At 41.7% G+C, this 24,557-nt stretch overlaps 1 protein-coding gene across 1 annotated transcript; it reads right to left on the reverse strand.

Moving 5' to 3' along the window:
• Positions 1-6,019: 6,019 nt before the first annotated feature.
• On the reverse strand, positions 6,020-24,308 carry LOC127641779 (basement membrane-specific heparan sulfate proteoglycan core protein-like). The gene is made up of 9 exons (XM_052124640.1): positions 24,190-24,308; positions 9,800-10,069; positions 9,444-9,713; positions 7,479-7,742; positions 7,113-7,361; positions 6,699-6,980; positions 6,348-6,623; positions 6,151-6,259; positions 6,020-6,032 (listed from the first exon to the last, which is right to left on the reverse strand). The coding sequence occupies exons 1-9, from the start codon at positions 24,302-24,304 to the stop codon at positions 6,020-6,022; spliced, it is 1,848 nt and encodes a 615-aa protein (XP_051980600.1). The 5' UTR covers positions 24,305-24,308.
• Positions 24,309-24,557: the final 249 nt, after the last annotated feature.

Raw genomic sequence — 24,557 nt, forward strand, 5'->3', positions numbered from 1 at the left:
TTCAAGAGTCTCTTCTGCTCACCAAGCCTGCATCATCCACTGGTTCCTGAAATTACTTTGATGTTTGTTATGGATGAATCCTGAGTTGACTTTTGAGAATCTCCTGGACATACCTATGTTAAACTTATAAACTATTCCAAAGACTGTATCCTGTTTGCCCAGTTGTCCTGTACTCTTTGAGTAAAGTTCCTGCACCTGGGTTCATACCTATCTACATCATTACAGCCTGATAGTATTTTTCCATTCTTTTGCTAATGTTTAAGTAATAAAAAAGTTGTGAAGATAGATATCCTTTTGAAGTTACTCACTGCTCTTTTATCACTGCTTTCGGAGACATTATGAAATAATTATTCCTGTGCTACTGTTGAATCTGACAGTGATACCATCCAGTGAGTCTGGAAGCCATCTGATTATTTTCTACTGTTTTTGAGACATTTCAATGTATTTTGAAGTTACTTGCTTTTACTGGTCTTCAAGAGCCTTATATGTAGTGCCCTAGTATATTTGCCATAGTTGCTGTTTTGGGTCTGCTGCCCTCTAAATCCAGTATTACTTTAGTAAGTAATTTAAAGAATAATTATATATATATATATATATATATATATATATATATATATATATATATATATATATATATATATATATATATATATATATAGCCTATATAATTCTTTATCAAGCGTTTTTAATAAATAAGATATATTTATGCATATTATGATCAAATATATTGTATATTTTGTATAAAGTGTATATTGCAAGACTAAACCTACACCCCCACGCATAAAACAAAACTTGGGGACCCCCATAATACTTGACTCAATTCGAGCACTGCGTGTAGGCCTATTTAATATAGCCTATAATGTTGTAATCCAACAGCATAAAGGGCTGCCTTTCCAAAATGCATCAGCAGGTGCAGTTGTAGGCCCATAGCATACCACTCAACCATTTTTTTCACGTTTTTCATCTGCAGAACAAAATTAATAAAGATTTCTGTTTACTAAATTCACTATGAAATGGGATGGTGGTGAATGCACAAAAATACTTTACATGTCGGCAGACATTAGAATGAATCTTGTCTTTCTGTGTACAAAATGCATTATTAAAATGCATTTTTATGTATATTTTAATACAACATTTTGAGAAATTAGGCAGGTCCAACTTGAGAGCATCATGGTTTCAGGTCCTGTGTTCACATGTCAAAACTTGGAGTAATTTGAAAATGTCAGATAGTAATTTTATTTAATGTTTATTATTATTATTATTTTTATGGGTAAAACGGACTTCTAGCCTACAGGTCAACAATATGCCTACACTTCAAATCTAACTCTATTTCTAATATAAATGTATATACAATGTACGTTACTGAGATTATTTAGACTTTAACAGAGATTATTTCATTCTATTTCTAGGAGCAACACAAAAAAACTTCAAAACACTGAAGGCGACTGAGGTGGAAGACCAAATTGGATTGGCCCTGAAATTTGCCCCACACAGGACTTTAAAATGGTAAACACACTGTATCAGAATTTATTATTTATTTATTTATTATTTATTATATCGTTCATGTTAAGTGCATTTTTGGGAAGCGCACGTGGATTTGCCATGGCGTTCATAACCTTGTACGTATAGAGCTCTCAAGAACTAGATAGCCTACATCGTTATCGGAAACCCGGCCCAGACTAGATGCGACTGTCACTTCATGACAGAAGATTGTTTCTTTAATTGTTCATCTAATTGTTTCATCTAATGTCCATGTAACGTGTTGTCTTTTCATTTTCTTGTTAAATTTGCAGATAACGGTGTTGGGAGTAGGCTATACACGTTTTGAGCGGATCGTGAAGATCAGCACATTGTATATTGTATATAAATTAATTGTATATGAATCAATTTTGGTGTAAGTTATAGGCTACAGTTTGCAAAAGATAGTTTTAATTAAAATGTTTGTGCAATTTTATTTATTGAAATATTTTCATGTTAAATATTCCTGTTCCTTAATAAAGTTTGTTAACGCTGTGTTAGTGACTTATTTTAGGTTGATAATTAAACAATGAATCAACAAAAACATGGATTGTGTGCTGATTTAATTATTTAATACAAACTGATTTAGGCCTACTTATTTTCTGTAATATATTGTAGGCTAATAATAATATATTCATAGGATTCTTAAGTGTTTGAGAATAAAAATGTAGAATATGTTGTTTGTAGACCTATAATTTGTGTACAGGCATATCAGGATGTAGAGGTAGGAAAGCGTTAGAGGCGTTCCGGGAACCTTCCGAGAACCTTCCGGGAACCTTTGGAGCGTTCGAGAACCTTTCGGAGCGTTCGAGAACGTTCCCTTAACCTATAGGAAGCGTTCTATTAGCGTAAAGAAAACTTTCCTAGCTAACCAACAGGGAGCGTTAGAATGTTTGTTCAGGGAGCGTTCTGGGAGCGTTCTGGGAACCTGAAAGTAACGTTCTGGGAACATTCTGGGAACCAAAAATTGTTAACTGGGTTATTAATGATGATTTGCTATTTGGGGAATGAACCCAGCGCTATGATTGGTCGAACTCTTCTTTTGCTGTTGCTTGATTTGAGTACTGCGCGTGCGCAGATGCGTCACCAGGTTTTAGTTTAGAGTGACAAATCGTACCTGCGTACTTTGAGGTCAAAATGTGGACAGGTTTGCAGGTCTGCAATTAACTTTTATTGTGTTGGATAAATTTCATTGTCAACAATTCTTCTGCTCTGTTGAACATTTGACACATTTTGAACATTGAGCTTTAAATATTTTCTCTACAGAAAAAAACTGTTTCATTTGAGTGAAATAAACTCCAAGATTTTAAACTGGGAACAAGAAATAAACACGTGACGTGATTTTGGCTCCTCCTTCAGTGGTGTGTTTCTACTAGGTCCTGTAGGTGAATCTAAACATCTACTCCGGTTGTTGGTCGCGTCACATTCGGGTGAATATTAAACTCTCATCATCTTGTCTGGAAGAGGAAAAGGAGATTTAAGCGTCATCGTAAAGTTTCGCTTGATAATATTCAGAGACCCGCTATTCGTCGTATTTTTGCAGATTTGATTTGAGTGTTCAAATGCTTTTTGAAGAGAGGAAAGGAAACTGAATCTGATGGTCAGTTTGAAACACGAGTCGATGGGCGGGGCTTTTGATTGGCTCTTTCCACCCGTCAATCTAAGAGCTGACCAATGAAATCATTTAGTGGGTTTGATCCATGAAGACACGCAATCAGAGGACGCGTCGACTCCTTTATAAATTAGCATAGAGGAATAAAAACTGCAGTCAGTTGTAACTTATTAATGTTTTGTGAGTTTCAAGCGAAGTCGGAACTGAAAAAAGACATTTAAAAGACCGTCACTTTCAGTAAAGTTGCATTGAATTCAAAGTAAGGGTTTCTACAGCCCTTACTTCATTGTACCCAAGAAAGGCGGCGGCTTACGACTGATCTTGGACTTACGAGTTTTCAACCGGGCTTTGCACAAACTCCCGGTCAAAATATTCACGCAAAAACACATCTTAACTTGCTTCCGGCATCTAGATTGGTTCACAGCGGTAGACCTGAAGGACGGGTACTTTCACGTCTCAATATTGCCTCGACATTGACCCTTTCTACGGTTCGCGTCCGACGGCCAGGCGTATCAGTACAAGGTCCTCCCCTTCGGCATGTCCCTGTCCCCTCGCGTCTTCACGAAGGTCTCAGAGGCAGCCCTTGCCCCGCTTCGGGAAGCCGGCATCTGCATTCTCAACTACCACAGGTTGAATCCCTCCCGGCCGAGTTTGTTCCCCTCCAGGGATCTCTCAGTGGTCCTCTCGGGCCTGTAGAGACCCCCCTTCGAGCCGCTAGAATCAGTCTCCTTGAAGACTGCCCTCCTGATCGTGCTCGCCTCCATCAAAAGGGTCGGGAGCTTTAAATTTGGTAACACTCAAAAAAACACTCAAAAGTTGAACTTGTTACATAATATACATTTAATCCATTATTACTGTAAATGACACTTAAACTCAATAAAGTGTCAATAACACATCCAGAAACATTACATTCAGTACACACTTCAGTTTGTTCTTTGAAATCATATTATTTTCATAATCTCTTACACAGGATACATTAAGTTCAAGCATTCATCCACATGTTTTAATGCTGGCTCACATGTTTCACTCCTAAATCACACCTCATCTATTAGCCTATCCAGCATAAGGTCAAGAGGTCAAGCATCCTGCTCTAAATTAGATAAGGTGAAATGTTATTAAAAGCTCTATATTAATGATAAACAGTACAGATAAAGTGAGGTTCCAGTAATAAATAAACAATTAACAATAAATGAATGAGCATAATCACTTTTCGAGTCAAATGAATCATTGGATCAGCTGGAGATGAATCGTCCCTCATGTGGACAAATTGTGAATTGTTGTGATTCAGCAGATAATCACATGATCTGACTGCCATTAAACAACATTAATAGATGAATTTGCACCTGAATACTTTCAGATATTGTCTATAAAATATGCAAAGTTCTTCTACATAGTCCTGAATCATTTAATAATACTATTCCCTCTGCTCAAAGTTACCGTTAGTCAGCAAACATCAGCGATCAAGCGCTTTATAGTGGAGTCAAATTAAAGTCAATGAAAATATAAAGAATTTAATAGATGAACTTTAAATAACACACTAACCAAACATATTCATCTGAATGCAAATGTAACAATTTGTTTGAATTAAACATTGATTTGCAAGTGTATCAACATCTGCTCTTCTCTGTGCCAATGTGATGAGATGCACCTGTTCAATTGTGCAGAAAATCTGTTCCTCAATCAGTGTTTTACTTTCACTTTCAAAACGCTCTTTAAGACCCACACATGATCTTTAAATGAGCTTGTATCCAAACTGTTGATCCTCTGTGAATGACTTTTGCATTTATAATGTGGAGAAGAAATGAGTGTCAGTGGATCCGGATCAGTTCACTGTTTCTGCACTCAATGATCATATACAGTATTTTATCATCTCAATGTTCAGTGAATCCTCCTGCTTTACAAACTCAACTGTTATTGAACTGACACTCTCATTCTCAATGACACTAATTACATACAAAACTATTTCATTGACACTTTATACAAATCTGTTCTTCATCTGGGACTTTAAATATAAGCGGTCCAGAATCTTATTTTGATCTGAATCTCAAGACAAGTTATTCTGAATCATATTGAATAACTATTGTATTATATAATGTGTTTCCTCGAGGTTTTCTCTCTATTTAAACATATAGAGTTTATTTCTGGACACAATCGCTGTTGGTTATTTTAACTGAGGACTTTTAAGGCACAATTTTCAGTAAAGCTGCATTGAATCCAAATGTGTTGTGATATGTGCTGTACAAATAAACCTGAGATGACTTTCAAACAGGAGAAATCATGTTTCTTTCATTTCATCAAAACTCTTCCATCCATATTTGATTTTTATACAAACAAAAACCGAGAGATGAAAATGACACTTTATTATTCACATGTTTTACATAAAGAGTGAGGAGCGAAACAATCATGATGGCAAATATTGTTCAGATTTAAATGTCTTCAGTTGTTTTGAAGAAATAATCATTTTCTCCAGTGCAAAATATATTTATGACATTAATAATCAAGAGTTTAAGATAGTATTTAAATCTGTAAGAAAGCATAAAGTCCAGAATATTTCAAACACAAAGACACACTTATTTAAAGTACGAAACATCAGATCACACACAAATCCACACAATAAAACTAGATCAGAATAAAACTAAAGTGTTTCTGCTCTTATTCATTATTTGAACATGAAACAGGAAATATTCAAGTAAAAGATTCAAATAGAAATCATAGAAAAGCAGAAACACAAAATACAATGTTTTAAAATCATATGAATGAGAAATCAATTCTACAACAAATGAAACATGGTGAAATAATGAACAGGAATGTAAGAAAAGTCTTCTGAACGTTTTTAAAGAGATTCAGATTGAAGTTCCTTCCTCTGTTACTGCAAACTGACTTTGATCTTCAACAGATGAAACTATCAAATACAAAAACAATATTATAAACATGTCATTGAACTCCACTTTCATATTGTTTCCTCTGCTGTTATTGTCTTTGTGAACATTTCATCTGTTGATTATATTGATCTCTTTTACCTCTCGCTCTGTAGCATTTGAACACCAGCACGACTGTCAGCCATCAGATATGGACAAACTGCCAGAAGAGAACTGAGAGTGTGTAAGACACGAATCTGATCTGCTGACACTGAAAAACAGACACACAAGCACATGATGATTGAGTATATCTGAACAAGTGCACATGAATGAATAGAAAAGAGAGAATAAACTCTCACCTGTGACATTGACCCACAATGCATCACTGTAGTTTGTGTAGTAAACTGGTTCTCCTCTTCCAGCTCTACACCAGTACTGACCTCCATCAGACACTGAATCAATATGGACTCTGTAGGAGTTTGTTTCTGTCTTGTTTTTCTCAGAGTTCTGTGTGTGTTTGTACCAGTAAAAGTCCCATCCAGCGGTCTGAGTCATGTGACAGATCAGAGTCACCGTGTTTCCTGTCAGTGCAGCTCCTGCAGTATCTGATGTGAGTTCAGGATTGAGCTTTGAGTCTGTGGTGAAGAACATTTGGGTCATTAATAAACAGAGTTCATCTTCTGCTCGTCTTTACTACAGTAATTACTGACCTTTAACAGAAAGAATAACACTTGTGTTCTGTGATGTTGCTGGTCTTCCATCTCTCTTTCCTCGACAGCAGAACTGATGTTGATCAGACTCAGTAGCTCCTCTGATAGTGAGAGTGTTTGTGTTTACAGTGTAATGCTCAGACTCAGACACGACAGTTCTGTCTTTATACCACTCATATCTCCAGTTACTGTAATCAGACTCAATGTCACACTTCATGATCACTGTCTCTCCAGTGAAAACAGATGTTTCTGGATGTACAGTGAGTTTAGCTGTGGGCAAATCTGTACAGAGAAGGAAATATTTACTCAGAGCTCCTGATAAACACTCAGTACAAACTGAATAAACGTTGTAAAAGTCTACAGAGATGCGCACACACCTGATACTCAGAATAACTCACTGGAATAAACTCTCACCTGTGACTGAGATCCAGCTCTCGGGTGACTGTCCTCTCTCTCCGTGTTTACAGGAGTAGAAACCCTCATGTGACTTTGAGACAGTAGGGATGCTCATCTCTCCTGTCGTCTGATTCTGGAGGAGTGATCCATCTTTATAGAAATCAGCTGTGAGGATTGAGGAGTTTGTAGATCGATGTAAACAGTGTAGAGTCAGAGTATCTCCCTCAATCACAGGATGAACAGAACTCTCCAGAATCACATCACCATCTACACAACAGAGGAAATGGAGAAACAGCAGGAAGAAGTTTAAGCACATATTTAAAGTCACATATTCAGCTCTGTTTTAAGTATCATGACACTATATCTGCTGTTATATAGACTCACCATGTACTGTGATGTTAATATGAGGACTGTGTTCTCCAGATTGAGACTCACACCAGTACACTCCAGTGTCAGATGTTTTAAGGGAGCTGATTTCACATGTAGATCCTGTAGATGAACAATCTTTCATTCTCTCACTGTCTGTGTTTCTTCTCACTGTCCATCCAGTGGAGTTATTGTGATCCTCACAGTTCAGAGAGAGAGAGTGAGATGAGAAGTGTTGACTTCTGCTGGGACTGATGATCAGAGACACTGAGGGACGTTGAGCTGAAATGAAGTTCAAACAAATACTGCAAGATAAATCCCTGTAGAAACTTATAGGTGACAAATCGACATGAAAACTGAGAATGATTCAGTGCAAAGACTCCAGGATAGGAGTGATCATGTGGATCAAGATCTGGTCAGGATTTCAGCTTCTGAGATTTGAATGAAATGGAGCAAAATTGGGGATTAAGAAATTCACCAAAAGAGCACAACAGCAGCCAAATCATGTTCAACATAAATATAAATCAGGTATTAAGAGTTACAGAGATGACTTTACAAAACTGATGAGGGGAGCAGGGGCGGATCACAGCCCCACCGGAGAGAGGCCCCTCATTCATGTTTTGAATGTGCCACTTCTCTGTTGTTAAGGAAATTTTTGTAAAAAAAGAAAATGGGGGCAAAAACTTCCCATCCAATCAGCTGCATATCCACCAATTTGTCTGCACTGTAAAATGTTTACTTCTGAAGACGATCCGAAAATCCTGCGACAGATAACTCAGTGTCTAAGATGTTGTTACCCAGCAGCTGTGTTGTTGCATTGGAGAGACTTGAGGTGGGAGGGGTGTATTCTGGAAGAATGACCCAGCCAATAACCGAGAGGTTGGGTTACACAAAAACTACCCAAAACTGTGAAAATAATCATATAAATGACCCAACAGGATCAACCCAGCGTTTGGGTAGAAAGAGTAACCCAGTGTTTTTTAGAGTGTGAGGAGAAAATATTTGGACGTCAGACGTTAGCACTATTCGAACAGGATTAGTTTTCATGCGTTTATAGAAGTGGCTGTTTATAATAATCCCACTGAAATAAACTCATCTGTGAATTATATCATTAAAACATTTCGTAACTGAGCGGATAAATTACCACGAGTATCTCAACTGACACTGATATTACAGTGGAACGTCTGAGCAGTTTCCAAGACTTGGCTTTCTTTTATAATTTGATTTGTTTTATTTGTCCATTCAGATGAGATAACATTTCTCAGAGGACACTTGAGTTAGCCGAAAACAGTAGATAATTTGCTCTGCAATTTTTACAGAGCTTGTTTGAGAAAAACACATGTTCGTCTGTGAAACAAAAATTTCTCCGACCTCCTCAGGGAATACTAGTCCCGTCTGAATAGGGCTATTGTGAATATTTGAGCTAAATATATCTAAACGGTGACCTAACCAAGGATGGGCCGGATGGGGCCTGTGCCCACCCAAATTAGACCCAGAATATTAGAGATTATTCTTTGACTTCAAATATAGATTTATAAGATAGTTCAGAAATGCATGAATTCTGATTTCTGAAAGTGTGAAAGAACTTTATTGTTGTTCCACTTCTCTGGGGATGAAAACTTGGCCCATCCATTTGTATTGTGGCCCACCCAAAAGTAAAAGTCTGGCTGCACTCGTACATCTAAAATAAACATCATGCAAAGTTGTGCTGAAACAGATTTTACAACTACATTCATAACTGAGAAATGTCTAGGATTGTTTTTTTTAGGATGATCGAGCAGATTTACTTTGTATTCTCAGAGGTTGAGTTTCCAAACCTGATATTTTCAAAACAGAAAGATGTCACCTATGATCAGGTTTATAAGAGGATCACATCATTAATTGTACAGAGTGACAGAAAATCAAGTCACATTGTCTTTAGGATCTCTAACACAATTTACACACACAGTCACTGGTAATAAAATACAGTATGTTTTATCTCACCTGTGACACTGACCCACAATGCATCACTGTAGTTTGTGTAGTAAACTGGTTCTCCTCTTCCAGCTCTACACCAGTACTGACCTCCATCAGACACTGAATCAATATGGACTCTGTAGGAGTTTGTTTCTGTCTTGTTTTTCTCAGAGTTCTGTGTGTGTTTGTACCAGTAAAAGTCCCATCCAGCGGTCTGAGTCATGTGACAGATCAGAGTCACCGTGTTTCCTGTCAGTGCAGCTCCTGCAGTATCTGATGTGAGTTCAGGATTTGAGTCTGTGGTGAAGAACATTTGGGTCATTAATAAACAGAGTTTATTTATTGATCAGAGTTTCTCTACAGAGTTGAATGTGAACACTCACCTGATACAGTCAGTGTAACAGCATCACTGATGTCTGATCTCTGTGAGTCTCTGATTTTCTCTCCTCTACAGCTGTATTTACCACTGTGAGATTTGTCAGATGTGATTCTGTACACTCTCTCAGTGCTGACTGGATTGACTGAATCATCTTTAATCCAGCTGTATCTCCACTCAGTGTGTGTTTGTGTCTGTATGTCACATGTGAGAGTGACTGTCTCTCCTCTGAACACAGGATGATCTGGATTTACACGCACTTCAGGTTTTGGTCTCTCTGTATAAAACACAAGTAAATATTCATCTATTTTACAATAATACAAGAATTAGACTGTAATCAGTTCATCTGAAGATTATGAAGTTTTGAATCATTGAAATAAATGTAATAAGTTCAACAACACACATATCCACCTTTTTCCTGAACGAAGAAGTGTTTCACGATTCGACTGTTTTTAATTTCCATCTCCAGTGTTCCCTTTACAAAAGGCTTCACTACGATGTTGCGCTGCTAAGCGCTACGGGGAACAGCTTTAGCTGTTAGCCGAGCTGAATAAATGTGTGGAACACGTCAATGAACATTGACCGGAATTTATAGCCTCAGCTGATGTAATCATTAGATGCACCTGAGGCCAGGCTATAAATGGATACGTCACCAGGTGTCGTCAGAAACTCTTTTTTTCAGAGCGATTCTGTTTCTGTGTGTTTCACACACCCTGTCAAAACTTTCTTTCCTCAATTAGGAGATAGATTCAGTTAGGCAGTGTGCAGTGAACGTTGTTCTATTTTTCTCTTCTGTTTAGAAAATATTATATATATATATATATATTTCTAAAAAAAAAAAAAAGAGAGAATGACTGAAAGCAAACGGTGCATGTTCCCCTCTTCTTGCTCTATAGCTGAAGACGGCACACATCAGTTTTTGCTCTGTTTGTTTGGGGGTAAGAGCACGCTGCTCGCGTTGCAGCAGGGCGGCTTGCGAGCACTGCAATTTGCTTTAACAGGCAGAGTGCGTCGTGCTCGCCTCGCTTGCTTCGGAGTCAGCACTCACGTAAAAGATCGTTCGTGGGGCTGCGTGCATGGATTTGGCTGAGGAGCAAGAGACGGGTTGATCCCTTTCTCACTCTCTCCCAAACCCAGCTGGTCCTTCACATGATCTCGGCTGCCCGACGCTTCTTCGGATCATGAGGTGGATCGCTATTCTCTTCCGCCTCCGAAGCATTCCGGTCCGCGATAAAAAATCTACGGAGGAATTGCTCGATGTTGTTACTCATGCGGTTGCCAGATTGGACTGGCCACGTGAAAAAGAGACCCCAAACGCTCCAATTAGGGGATAGATTTTATCTTCCAGTCTAAGAAAGGGAACGCCTCATGGGTCCCTTCCCTTTCTTTGATAACCTCCTTGAAGAGCTTTTTCAGCTCATGGAGAACCCCTAAAAAAAAAAAAAAAAAATATATAAAAATATATATATATATTTTCTTCCCATGTTCACATACCCTCAACGTCATTATATTCGACTATCGTGGGTGCTGAGGCACGGGGTATTCAGTGATGCCGCCGGTCGAAGAGACGCTATGGGCTATCTCTCGCCGGGCTCGACATCGTCACTTAAGAAGCCCTCTCTCCCTCAAAGCCTTGTAGGACAACCTCCACTTTAGTGGGAAGGGCTTATCAAGCAGCAGGTCAGGCTGGTGCTGCTCTGCACACTATGCTGTTTTTCAGGCATACCAGGCTGACCTCCTGGACGACCTGAGTGTGGGTTCTGCGCTTGACGAGCAAGCCTCAGACCCACCACGGTCCTGACTGAAGGGAGGCTCAAAAGCAAAGCGTGGCGAGTCGTGCTCCTCCTCCCAGGGATTGGGGACAGTCTCGCCACCCTTGCCAGCCCTCAGGACTATAAATTCTAGTAAGAGAAAACCCTGACGGTCTTGCGCCTAGATTAGGGGTAGCTCCCTCGGACGGGCGCGTGCTTCACTTCACCCCTCCCGGTACCCCCTCGAAGCCCCTCCATTCCCGCCACCTCTTGGTGTTTCGGGTTGCAGAGGCTTCCGTCAAAATTGGGTGTTTTCGCTGTTCCTGCATTTTATTCAGGACGCGAAACACCCGACAACCCCTCAACAGGAAGTGTTAAAATATAATACCCATCTCAGAGATCCTGGCAGCGTGGAAACTTCTGCCGGATATATCCTTTTCTGTGGGTCTTATAAGGGCGTCAGGATTTAATTCTCTCGCCGCTTCCGTGTTTCAACGGCGTGTTCTCACTACCAGAACCGGATTTCTTTTTTGTAAAAAAAACTCTCAATCTCCTGGTTAAAGGGGCCATGGTATGTGTTCCCCTTCCAGAGAGAGAGTTAGGTTATTACACTAAATACTTCCCGCTTCCCATGGAGGGTGAGGGGTGGCGCCTGGCTTAGATCTTAAGCTTGAACTACCCGTGGGTGTTCAAGTCCAAGATGATGCCTGTCAAGACGGTCGTGTCTCAAGCCCTACAACTCATTTGGCTGGTCACCATCGATCTTATGACGCACTTCTATACTTCATTTAGAAGTTCTGCCACAACATGGAAAGTTCCTGAGGTTCACTTCCGGGGCGAAGTCTTCCAGGGTCAGGTTCTTTCACTCAGCCTAGCCCTTTTTACCCGCACATTCACAATGCATGATGTAGCTGGCTCCTTGCGACTCTGGGGCATCTGCATTCTGAATTACGTAGACGACTGGCTGATCCTAGTGCAGTTCCAGGAACTGGCAGTTCAGCACAGGGACATCGCCTTAGCTCATCTGTTTCTCTGGGGTTGAGGCTCAACGCCAAGAAAAGCGTCCTCTCTCCCACTCAGAACACTGTCTATCGGGGCATCAGTATGGAGTTCAATCACTATGCGGGCACAACTGTCTCCCGCTAGGATTGAGTCCATTCAGATCACCCTGAGCAAAGTCAGGCTAGGTTGCACTGTTATCAGTATCAACGATTTACAGGTCTCAGGGCTTAACGCGCCCACGGTGATCCCTCTGGACCTTCTGCTCATGAGACCGTTTTTGTTGTGGCCAAAAGCCAGGGGATTTCTTCCAAGGGCCAAAACCCCTGGGCTAAATAGGGTTACGCTCTCAGGCTTCGCTCCTTTCTATGTGGTTCAGACCCCGGTTTTCTGCCTTGGGTCCCACTCTAGGTGCGCCTTGTTGTCGCAGACTGCTAACGACAGACGCTCCCTGACGGGCGGGTAGCGGCCTTAAGTGGTCGTCCAGCTTAAGGGGATAGGAGGGTCGCCAGCTCGGTTGTCACAGTCACTGTCTCGGGTTGATGGCTGTATTTCTGGCCCTGAAATACCTCCTCCTGAGGCTGCCATGTCTTGGCGCGGTGGACAATACAGCGGTAGCCTCTTCATCAAGGAGACCCACGTTCTTGTCAGCTGTATTTCTGACACGCCGGATTCTCCTTTGGGCCCAGGGCAAGCTCCTGTCACTCAGGGCAATTTACATCCCTGGACGCCTAAATGTGGGAGCAGATTTGCTGTCCAGACAGAACATACCGAGGGGCGAGTGGAAACTCCACCCCGAGGTAGTACAACAAATTTGGGAGAGATTTTACAGAGCAGAAGTGGACCTCTTCACCTCTCAAGAGACTGCTAATGTCCCCTCTACTTCTCTCTGAGTCACCCAGCCCCCCTGGGTCTGGACGCGATGGCGCATACATGGCCCAGAATGTGTCGGTATGCTTTTCCCCCAGTTTCTCTGCTCCCGGGAGTCTTAGCCAGAGTTCACCAGCAAGGGTCTTGCCTCTTACTGATAGCCTCACTGGCCGAACAGGATTTGGTTCTCAGAAATCGCCTTGGGCGATTCCGGACAGGAGGGACCTTCTGTCTCAGGCACAGGGGACGATATTTCATCCCTGGCCCGAATTGTGAAACCTTTCATGTCTGGCCCCTAAGGGTACCAAATGAGGTTCACAGGGTTTCTCTTGAGATTATCGAGACCATTTCAAGTGCTAGGGCTCCCTCCACTTGGAACTGATCTGGGTAGATTTTACAGGGCAGAAGAGGACCTCTTCGCCTCTGTTGATAGCGCAATGTCTCCTCTACTTCTCCCCGAGTCGCCCAGTCCCTCCCTCCCCTTGGGAGGGGCTGAACGTAGTAACGCAAATGCACCTGCATGCGTTTCCTTCTACTAAAGTTCTTATTACAGAACCAGCTAACTGCCAGTTTGTTTCAGTTCTGGATTTTCTGTAGAAAGAACTGTCAGCGGGCACTTGCCTCGCCACTGCCAGGTTCTATGTGGCCACTCGCGGTTTGCCACGGCTTGGTGGGCGGGTGCCCTCAAAGAGGCATCCTCATTATTGCCCGGGCCTCACGAGGCGCAGGTCAAGCTTCGCCAGTAGGTTTCAGGGCGCACTCTACCAGAGGGCTCTCCTCCTCTAAAACCTTGGCTAGAGGTCTCCCTCTGCAGCAAGTTTGTGATGCGGCAGGTTGTCCTCTCCGCACACATTCATTGGATTTTTATAGTTTGGATGTTTTGCCACTCCGGGCTCTTATGCCCTTGAGTCGACATCTCAAGCTCATGTCTGGACAAGTTTGTGATGCGGCAGGCTGGTCCTCTCCGCTCACATTCATCAGTTTTTATGACAAGTTTGTGTTATGATAGGTTCTCTTCGCACACATTCATCGAACTTTATGGGTTAGATGCTTTGCTACTCCGACTCTTATGTCCTTGAGTCGACATCTCAGCTCATGCCTGAACAAGTTTGTGATGCGGCAGGTTGTCCCCTCCGCACACATTCATTGCACCTTTTTAGTTTGGATGTTCTGCACTCCGGGCTCTTATGCCCTTGAGTCAACATCTCAGCTCATACCTGAACAAGTTTGTGATGCGGCAGGCTGGCCCTCTCCGCTCACATTCATCAGTTTTTATGACAGGTTTGTGGTGCGATAGGGTTCTCTTCGCACACATTCATCGAACTTTATAGGTTAGATGCTTTGCTACTCCGGCTCTTATGCCCTTGAGTCGGCATCTCAGCCCATGCCTAAACAAGTGTGTGATGCGGCAGGTTGTCCTCTCCGCACACATTCATTGGACTTTTTAGTTTGGATGTTCTGCACTCGGGCTCTTATGCCCTTGAGTCGACATCTCAGCTCATACCTGAACAAGTTTGTGATGCGGCAGGCTGGTCCTCTCCGCCACATTCATCAGTTTTTATGACAAGTTTGTGGTGCGACAGGGTTCTCTTCGCACACATTCATCAAACTTTATGGGTTAGATGATTTGCTACTCCGGGCTCTTATGCCCTTGAGTCGACATCTCAGCTCATGCCTGAACAAGTTTGTGATGCGGCAGGCTGGTCCTCTCCGCCACATTCATCAGTTTTATGACAAGTTTGTGTTAGCGATAGGGTTCTCTTCGCACACATTCATCGAACTTTATGGGCTAGATGCTTTGCTACTCCGGGCTCTTATGCCCTTGAGTCGGCATCTCAGCCCATGCCTAAACAAGTGTGTGATGCGGCAGGTTGTCCTCTCCGCACACATTCATTGGACATTTTTAGTTTGGATGTTCTGCACTCCGGCTCTTATGCCCTTGAGTCGACATCTCAGCTCATACCTGAACAAGTTTGTGATGCGGCAGGCTGGTCCTCTCCGCCACATTCATCAGTTTTTATGACAAGTTTGTGGTGCGACAGGGTTCTCTTCGCACACATTCATCAAACTTTATGGGTTAGATGCTTTGCTACTCCGGCTCTTATGCCCTTGAGTCGACATCTCAGCTCATGCCTGAACAAGTGTGTGATGCGGCAGGCTGGTCCTCTCCGCACACATTCATCAAAATTGAATGGTTTAGATGTTTATGCTACTCCGGCTCTTATGCCCTTGAGTCGACATCTGAAGCTCATGTCTGAGACCTCTGCGCTTTTGTGAGTACACTGCACAACCGTAGGGGTCCGGACAGCCCCAGCGCGGCGGCGTGGGTATTGCGTTCTCAGAGCGCTTAGCAGCGCAACATCAGTAGTGAAGCCTTTTGTAAAGGAACGCCTCGGGTTACATGTGTAACCCTTGTTCCCTGAAAAAGGCGGAACGAGATGTTGCGCTGCTTTGCCGCGACTGGGGCGCCCCAGGACTGCTCTTCAAAAGAAGTATCTGACGACACCTGGTGACGTATCCATTTATAGCCTGGCCTCAGGTGCATCTAATGATTACATCAGCCGAGGCTATAATGTTCATTGACGTGTTCCACACATTTATTCAGCTCGGCTCACAGCTAAAGCTGTTCCCGTGAGCTTTAGCAGCGTAACATCTCGCTCCGCCTTTTTCAGGGAACAAGGGTTACACATGTAACCCGAGACGTTTTCCTCTCTAAAAAATGCTGTTTTATTTTTTCTACTCAACCGCTGGGTTGATTTGACCCAATTTGTGTCGGCAATCATTGATTTTCTGTGAGAAAGTTACTTAAAAAAGTTTCCCTCCCTTTTTCTAGCTAATAATCGCTCTGTTCATCTGTACATTAACAGAAATAATATCTAAATATAGATTTCTGTGCTATGTAGTATTTTGTCTGAAAGTTGCTGGTAGTTTTAACTACGCTAAGTTTTACATTTAATTGCAAATGGTATTCATCGACCCTCATCACACGCTTATTATAGAGTTATGAGCCGCTTTTACCTCATTTTCAGTTCTTTAGTACATTAGACCTCAAAACACATTATAAATCACCAGAAATGCACAAACACAGATAAATTAAGGCTTGTTTGCTTCATGTGACGCCAAATTCTCTTTAATTGGGATATAATAAAATGTGTATAATAATGATAAGATGCTTTTAACTGGTGTTTATTTTCTTACAGTTGGATGAATATGTGAAAACTGAAAGAGTGAAATATTGAGGATTAATTCCTACATTTGAAGGTCTGTATTAATTTATAATATTTTACAGGGTTCCTGAAGTCATTGCAAATAACTTTAAATAGGAACATAATGAACTGATCAGACTGATTTTAAAGTAAAGGACAGAAACATTTAAAGCAACAGTTCACCACAAACTGTTCTGTCATAATTTACTCACCCTCAAAACATGGCAAATATAAATCAAGTATATTATATATTAAACTATATATTTTATAGAATTATATTTTCTTTATCCACAAGGTCAGAATCTAAAGATATTTAAAACATTTAATTAACTGAGGAAAAAGTCACTGTGACAACATGCCCCAATGGTGACACATATGAGGGGTAAGTTGTCACAGTGGAAGATTGCTAATTTTAAACATATTATTAGGGCCTAAATAAAACATTGTGGTGTTTTTTCTTCAAAATATTACCCTTCTTTAACATTTTACAGCTTGTATAATTCTTGAAACTAACATTTAAAGACAGGAGCATCAGCTCGAAGTCCACAACTCTCTTAAAGGGACAGTCCACCCAAAAATGACAATTCTCTCATCATTTACTCACACTTTTGCCATCCAAGTTGTAAATGCCTTTCAATCGTCAGATGACCACAAATTCATATTTTGTAAAAGATATATCAGGTCAGGCTGGTCCTCACTGTCAAAAACACTTTAAATGTCCAAAAGTAAAATTTAGGCATCATGCAGGTGATCCATATGGATCCAGTCGCTCAATGAAGGTCTTCTGAAGCAAAACGCCATGCGTGTTTGTAAGAAACTAATCAATAATTATGATGTTTTTAACAAAAGTAACGCTTCAAGTTAGATCTTCTATGCTCATGTACAGGACGTGATGAGTCATGTCATGTGACACAAATATATATTTTAAATCAGAAGTAATTATATATATATTTGGGTCACATGACATCACATCCTCCTGAGCCATACATTACTTTCATTACTTCTGATTTTATATATATATTTGGGTCACGTGACATGACATCACGCCCTCCTGAGCCTCGGTGGCGTGAGGGGCAAAATCAGCCGTGTCCATTTTAGCCTGCTGGCCCATAACACATGCTCCATTCTCGGAACGTGTCGGCGACTCTATGTGGGAGTCCCACACCGATCCCACCCGAGACCTGTGAGGACACCAGTGTGAACACATGGGATAAAGACCAGTTTCCTGAGGAGATGCTCCACGAGACTTCATTCAGGTCAGATGACGTAATCTCAGCACCCTTCATAATGTTGCGCTTCTGACCGAAGCTATATATATATATATACTGTATATTAGGGATGTCAATTTAACGCTTTAATTCAGTGCGATTAATTACAAACTAAATAACATGTTAAAATATATTAATCGAGCCTGCTGACCCGTACATCAATTATTTTCTATCGGAGCAATTCAAGCAAGTAACAGTCAGTGCAGCTCCACTGAACACACAAAAACATGGATGCCCACAGGATGGGACAGAAAATATAAGAGACGCGTTTCAAAAAGATGTGCTATTTTTAACTTGCTCGTGTGCGGGACACTGAATAAAGCAGCAGTGCAAAGGTCAAAAACATCTGTCTAGTGCACGTTTACTCAGAAATACAATTAAAAGCAGCGCAGTGAAACACAATATCACATTCTGTGTGAAACGGCCTTTAATTATGTCACTGAAATCAGCGAGACGTGATGCAAAGGAGGATACCGTCAGTCTACAAAGACAAAAAACTATTCCCAGACAGAATACAAGAAAAACGACCCCTAAATCTGCCAATTCAGTTGCTCAGTATAGATTGTGCTGGAGGACAGTGACACGCTTATGATGCTGATATAGTATTAAACACACAATAATGACTTATAAAGGCACTTTTTGTGATGTAAATGAACGTCTGCAACAATAATGCAATGTGCTTGAATTATTTATTTGGAGGAGTTTTCTCAGCATTTTAATGCGCACAATTAATTGTGATTAATCTGAATAATTAATCGGCATGTCATGTAATTGATTACAAATTGTAATAAATTGACAGCTGTAATATATATATATATATATACACATTTATGTTGTGTATGTCATGATTAATTTCATATAGGATGTAAAACGTGCCAAATAAAAGATGCGGATCATCCGCTGTGGTGACCCCTGATGAGAGCAGCCGAAAGAAGAAGACAAACACACATGACACATACAAAATGACATCACACACCTCTGCTAGCATCAAACCTCTGATTCTCAGTGACGTCATGATGTCATAACATTAGCTTTGATTTAATGGCCGTGTTGTAGTTTTTGTGTACACAGAATGAGTGACATTATTTGATTTGAGGGTAAATAATGACTTATTAAAATATAAGTTCATCATATAAAATTATTGTGTTGCTTCAGAACACATGAACATTTTGGTTTGTTGCTTTTGATTACATGGACAAAAACATCTGAGCTCAAATATCTTCATTTATGTTCTGAAGATGACCAAAAGTCATGCAGGTTTGGAACAACATGAGGGTGAGTTAAATTATACATTTTTGGGTGGACTATTCCTTTAAATCAATATTTGCTCTGAAATGAAAAATAAAAAAAATTATTGATGAATTCAAGCTCTAATGAAATATGGGGAAAGATCTCGTCTCTCCTGAGATGTCATGTGAGTATTTTATTGATGTGTCCACCATGTTGGATTTCAGCATCATATACTGGCTGTGCAGATATTAAAATAACTGTGTCACATGAACTTCAATGAAACTAGAGTGTTTTCAGTGTAATGACAAAAGTAATTCTTTCTAATGCAGATTTACAATATATTTAGTTTTATTTATTTATTTATATTTTCCAATATGTCTGAGTACCTGCAACATGTTTAAACACACTGAATCTCCATCTGTCCTGATGATTGGAGACAACAATCAGTGCTTTCAAACCTTTGTTGTGATAAACGGAGAAGCACTCGAGTAAAACACATTAGTGCAGCAGTAGATGTTCAGTGTGTGTGTGTGTGTGTGTGTGTGTGTGTGAGCATGTATTTATCACTTTGTGGGGACCAAATGTCCCCATAAGGATAGTAAACCCGAAATGTTTTTACCTTGTGGGGACATTTTGTCGGTCCCCATGAGGAAAACAGCTTATAAATCATACTAAATTATGTTTTTTGAAAATGTAAAAATGCAGAAAGTTTTCTGTGAGGGTTAGGTTTAGGGGTAGGGTTAGGTTTAGGGGATAGAATATAAAGTTTGTACAGTATAAAAACCATTATGTCTATGGAAAGTCCCCATAAAACATGGAAACACAACATGTGTGTGTGTGTGTGTGTGTGTGTGTGTGTGTGCAGCAGTAGATGTTCAGTGTGTGTGTGTGTGTGCAGTAGTAGATGTTCAGTGTGTGTGTGTGTGTGTGTGTGTGTGAGCAGCAGTAGATGTTCAGTGTGAGTGTGTGTGTGTGTGTGTGTGCAGCAGTAGATGTTCAGTGTGTGTGTGTGTGTGTGTGTGTGTGTGTGCAGCAGTAGATGTTCAGTGTGTGTGTGTGTGTGTGTGTGTGTGTGTGCAGCAGTAGATGTTCAGTGTGTGTGTGTGTGCAGCAGTAGATGTTCAGTGTGTGTGTGTGTGTGTGTGTGTGTGTGCAGCAGTAGATGTTCAGTGTGTGTGTGTGTGTGTGTGTGCAGGAGTAGATGTTCAGTGTGTATGTGTGTGTGTGTGTGTGTGTGCAGCAGTAGATGTTCAGTGTGTGTGTGTGCAGCAGTAGATGTTCAGTGTGTGTGTGTGTGTGTGTGTGCAGCAGTAGATGTTCAGTGTGTGTGTGTGTGTGTGTGTGTGCAGCAGTAGATGTTCAGTGTGTGTGTGTGTGTGTGTGTGTGTGTGCAGCAGTAGATGTTCAGTGTGTGTGTGTGTGTGTGTGTGTGCAGCAGTAGATGTTCAGTGTGTATGTGCATCAGTAGATGTTCAGTGTGTGTGCGTGTGTATGTGCATCAGTAGATGTTCAGTGTGTGTGTGTGTGTGCAGCAGTAGATGTTCAGTGTGTGTGTGTGTGTGTGTGTGTGCAGCAGTAGATGTTCAGTGTGTGTGTGTGTGTGTGCAGCAGTAGATGTTCAGTATGTGTGTGTGTGTGTGTGTGTGCAGCAGTAGATGTTCAGTGTGTGTGTGTGTGTGTGTGTGTGTGCAGCAGTAGATGTTCAGTGTGTGTGTGTGTGTGTGTGTGTGTGCAGCAGTAGATGTTCAGTGTGTGTGTGTGTGTGTGTGTGTGTGTGTGCAGCAGTAGATGTTCAGTGTGTGTGTGTGTGTGTGTGTGTGTGTGTGCAGCAGTAGATGTTCAGTGTGTGTGTGTGTGTGCAGCAGTAGATGTTCAGTGTGTGTGTGTGTGTGTGTGTGTGTGTGCAGCAGTAGATGTTCAGTGTGTGTGTGTGTGTGTGTGCAGCAGTAGATGTTCAGTGTGTGTGTGTGTGTGTGTGTGTGTGTGCAGCAGTAGATGTTCAGTGTGTGTGTGTGTGTGTGCAGCAGTAGATGTTCAGTGTGTGTGTGTGTGTGTGTGCAGCAGTAGATGTTCAGTGTGTGTGTGTGTGTGTGTGTGTGCAGCAGTAGATGTTCAGTGTGTGTGTGTGTGTGTGTGTGTGTGTGCAGCAGTAGATGTTCAGTGTGTGTGTGTGCAGCAGTAGATGTTCAGTGTGTGTGTGTGTGTGTGTGTGCAGCAGTAGATGTTCAGTGTGTGTGTGTGATGTGATGTGTGTGTGTGTGTGTGTGCAGCAGTAGATGTTCAGTGTGTGTGTGTGTGTGTGTGTGTGTGCAGCAGTAGATGTTCAGTGTGTGTGTGTGTGTGTGTGGTAGATGTTCAGTAGATGTTCAGTGTGTGTGTGTGTGCAGCAGTAGATGTTCAGTGTGTGTGTGTGTGTGTGTGTGTGCAGCAGTAGATGTTCAGTGTGTAGTGTGTGTGTGTGTGTGTGTGCAGCAGTAGATGTTCAGTGGTGTGTGTGTGTGTGTGTGTGTGTGTGTGCAGCAGTAGATGTTCAGTGTGTGTGTGTGTGTGTGTGTGTGTGCAGCAGTAGATGTTCAGTGTGTGTGTGTGTGTGTGTGTGTGTGTGTGCAGCAGTAGATGTTCAGTGTGTGTGTGTGTGTGTGTGTGTGTGATGCAGTAGATGTTCAGTGTGTGTGTGTGTGTGTGTGTGTGTGTGTGCAGCAGTAGATGTTCAGTGTGTGTGTGTGTGTGTGTGTGTGTGTGTGTGCAGCAGTAGATGTTCAGTGTGTGTGTGTGTGTGTGTGCAGCAGTAGATGTTCAGTGTGTGTGTGTGTGTGTGTGTGCAGCAGTAGATGTTCAGTGTGTGTGTGTGTGTGTGTGTGTGTGCAGCAGTAGATGTTCAGTGTGTGTGTGTGTGTGTGTGTGTGTGTGTGTGCAGCAGTAGATGTTCAGTGTGTGTGGTGTGTGTGTGTGTGTGTGTGCAGCAGTAGATGTTCAGTGTGTGTGTGTGTGTGTGTGCAGCAGTAGATGTTCAGTGTGTGTGTGTGTGTGTGTGTGCAGCAGTAGATGTTCAGTGTGTGTGTGTGTGTGTGTGTGTGCAGCAGTAGATGTTCAGTGTGTGTGTGTGTGTGTGTGCAGCAGTAGATGTTCAGTGTGTGTGTGTGTGTGTGTGCAGCAGTAGATGTTCAGTGTGTGTGTGTGTGTGTGTGCAGCAGTAGATGTTCAGTGTGTGTGTGTGTGTGTGTGCAGCAGTAGATGTTCAGTGTGTGTGTGTGTGCAGCAGTAGATGTTCAGTGTGTGTGTGTGTGTGTGTGCAGCAGTAGATGTTCAGTGTGTGTGTGTGCAGCAGTAGATGTTCAGTGTGTGTGTGTGTGTGCAGCAGTAGATGTTCAGTGTGTGTGTGTGTGTGTGTGTGCAGCAGTAGATGTTCAGTGTGTGTGTGTGTGTGTGTGTGTGTGTGTGTGTGTGTGTGTGTGTGCAGCAGTAGATGTTCAGTGTGTGTGTGCAGCAGTAGATGTTCAGTGTGTGTGTGTGTGTGTGTGTGTGCAGCAGTAGATGTTCAGTGTGTGTGTGTGTGTGTGTGTGTGTGTGTGCAGCAGTAGATGTTCAGTGTGTGTGTGTGTGTGCAGGAGTAGATGTTCAGTGTGTGTGTGTGTGTGTGTGTGTGCAGCAGTAGATGTTCAGTGTGTGTGTGTGTGTGTGTGTGTGTGCAGCAGTAGATGTTCAGTGTGTGTGTGTGTGCAGCAGTAGATGTTCAGTGTGTGTGTGTGTGCAGCAGTAGATGTTCAGTGTGTGTGTGTGTATGTGCAGCAGTAGATGTTCAGTGTGTGTGTGTGTGCAGCAGTAGATGTTCAGTGTGTGTGTGTGTGTGTGTGTGTGTGTGTGTGCAGCAGTAGATGTTCAGTGTGTGTGTGTGTGTGTGCAGCAGTAGATGTTCAGTGTGTGTGTGTGTGTGTGTGTGTGTGCAGCAGTAGATGTTCAGTGTGAGTGTGTGTGTGTGTGTGCAGCAGTAGATGTTCAGTGTGTGTGTGTGTGTGTGTGTATGTGCATCAGTAGATGTTCAGTGTGTGTGTGTGTGTATGTGCATCAGTAGATGTTCAGTGTGTGTGTGTGTGTGTGTGCAGCAGTAGATGTTCAGTGTGTGTGTGTGTGTGTGTGTGTGTGCAGCAGTAGATGTTCAGTGTGTGTGTGTGCAGCAGTAGATGTTCAGTATGTGTGTGTGTGTGTGTGTGTGTGTGCAGCAGTAGATGTTCAGTGTGTGTGTGTGTGTGTGTGCAGCAGTAGATGTTCAGTGTGTGTGTGTGTGTGTGTGTGTGTGTGTGTGTGTGTGTGTGTGTGTGTGTGTGCAGCAGTAGATGTTCAGTGTGGGTGTGTGTGTGTGTGTGTGTGTGTACAGCAGTAGATGTTCAGTGTGTGTGTGTGTGTGTGTGTGTGTGTGTGTGCAGCAGTAGATGTTCAGTGTGTGTGTGTGTGTGTGTGTGTGTGTGCAGCAGTAGATGTTCAGTGTGTGTGTGTGTGTGCTATAAGTATTGTGAGAGCAACATTTCTCACACATCTGTCTAAACTTCTTAAACTGCTGTAGATGTTCACATTTAATGTATTCTACACCTCCACTATACATATTCCCAAACCGTGTTCCCCATTGTGGACTTTTAGTTTGTGCTGCAGGTGATGGTAAAAAAAAAAAGAAAGTAAATGTTCTGAAATTATTCTGACTTTGATCACAACTTCTAATAGTTTTGTTTTATTTAAAATTTTGACAGTGGCGGGGTTAAGAGGGAAGATGTATTTTTGCATGTAGATGTCATGATGGTCCGAGGTTTGTTATGTTCATATCATTCACTAATTTGAGTTGTTCTGACAGAAAACAACTTCACAAGTTGATCCTGAAAGTCATTTTGACTCCAAATAACACTTAAATGTTTGTTGTTCTCCGTCTGAATCGCTCGTTTCGGTAGTTTTTACATTGTGTCTCGAGACCAGAAACACAAAACAGGCAATTACAATCATCATGTGTCAGTCCAGTAGTTGCTCAGGAAAACTGTGGATCTGCTGATGATGCATATGATTATAATATAACAGATGATCACTCACCGATGACAGGAAATGACACTTCAGCATCTACAGTGTAGATTCCTCTAGATGTGATGCTAGCGTAACACTTGCATGTTTTGCTATAACTTGCAGTAAACGTGGAACTCTTTCTCATTAGAGTCTTGAACATGAAAATATTGATCAACACCATCACACTGAAAACTGTATGTCCAGGTCACTGTGTCTCCTGTACGTCACATGTGAGAGTGACAGTCTCTCCTCTGAATATCGGGTGATGTTTCAGGATTTACAGTCAGAACAGGTTTAGGAATCTCTGTAAGAACCAGAAACAAACACACAACTCCCACTTTACAAACACACATGTTGATTTATAACTTAAAGAATATTCTGGGTTTAATACAAGTTCA

The sequence above is a fragment of the Xyrauchen texanus genome, unplaced genomic scaffold (assembly GCF_025860055.1).
Source record: "Xyrauchen texanus isolate HMW12.3.18 unplaced genomic scaffold, RBS_HiC_50CHRs HiC_scaffold_163, whole genome shotgun sequence".
In the NCBI taxonomy this organism is placed as follows: Eukaryota; Metazoa; Chordata; class Actinopteri; order Cypriniformes; family Catostomidae; genus Xyrauchen; species Xyrauchen texanus.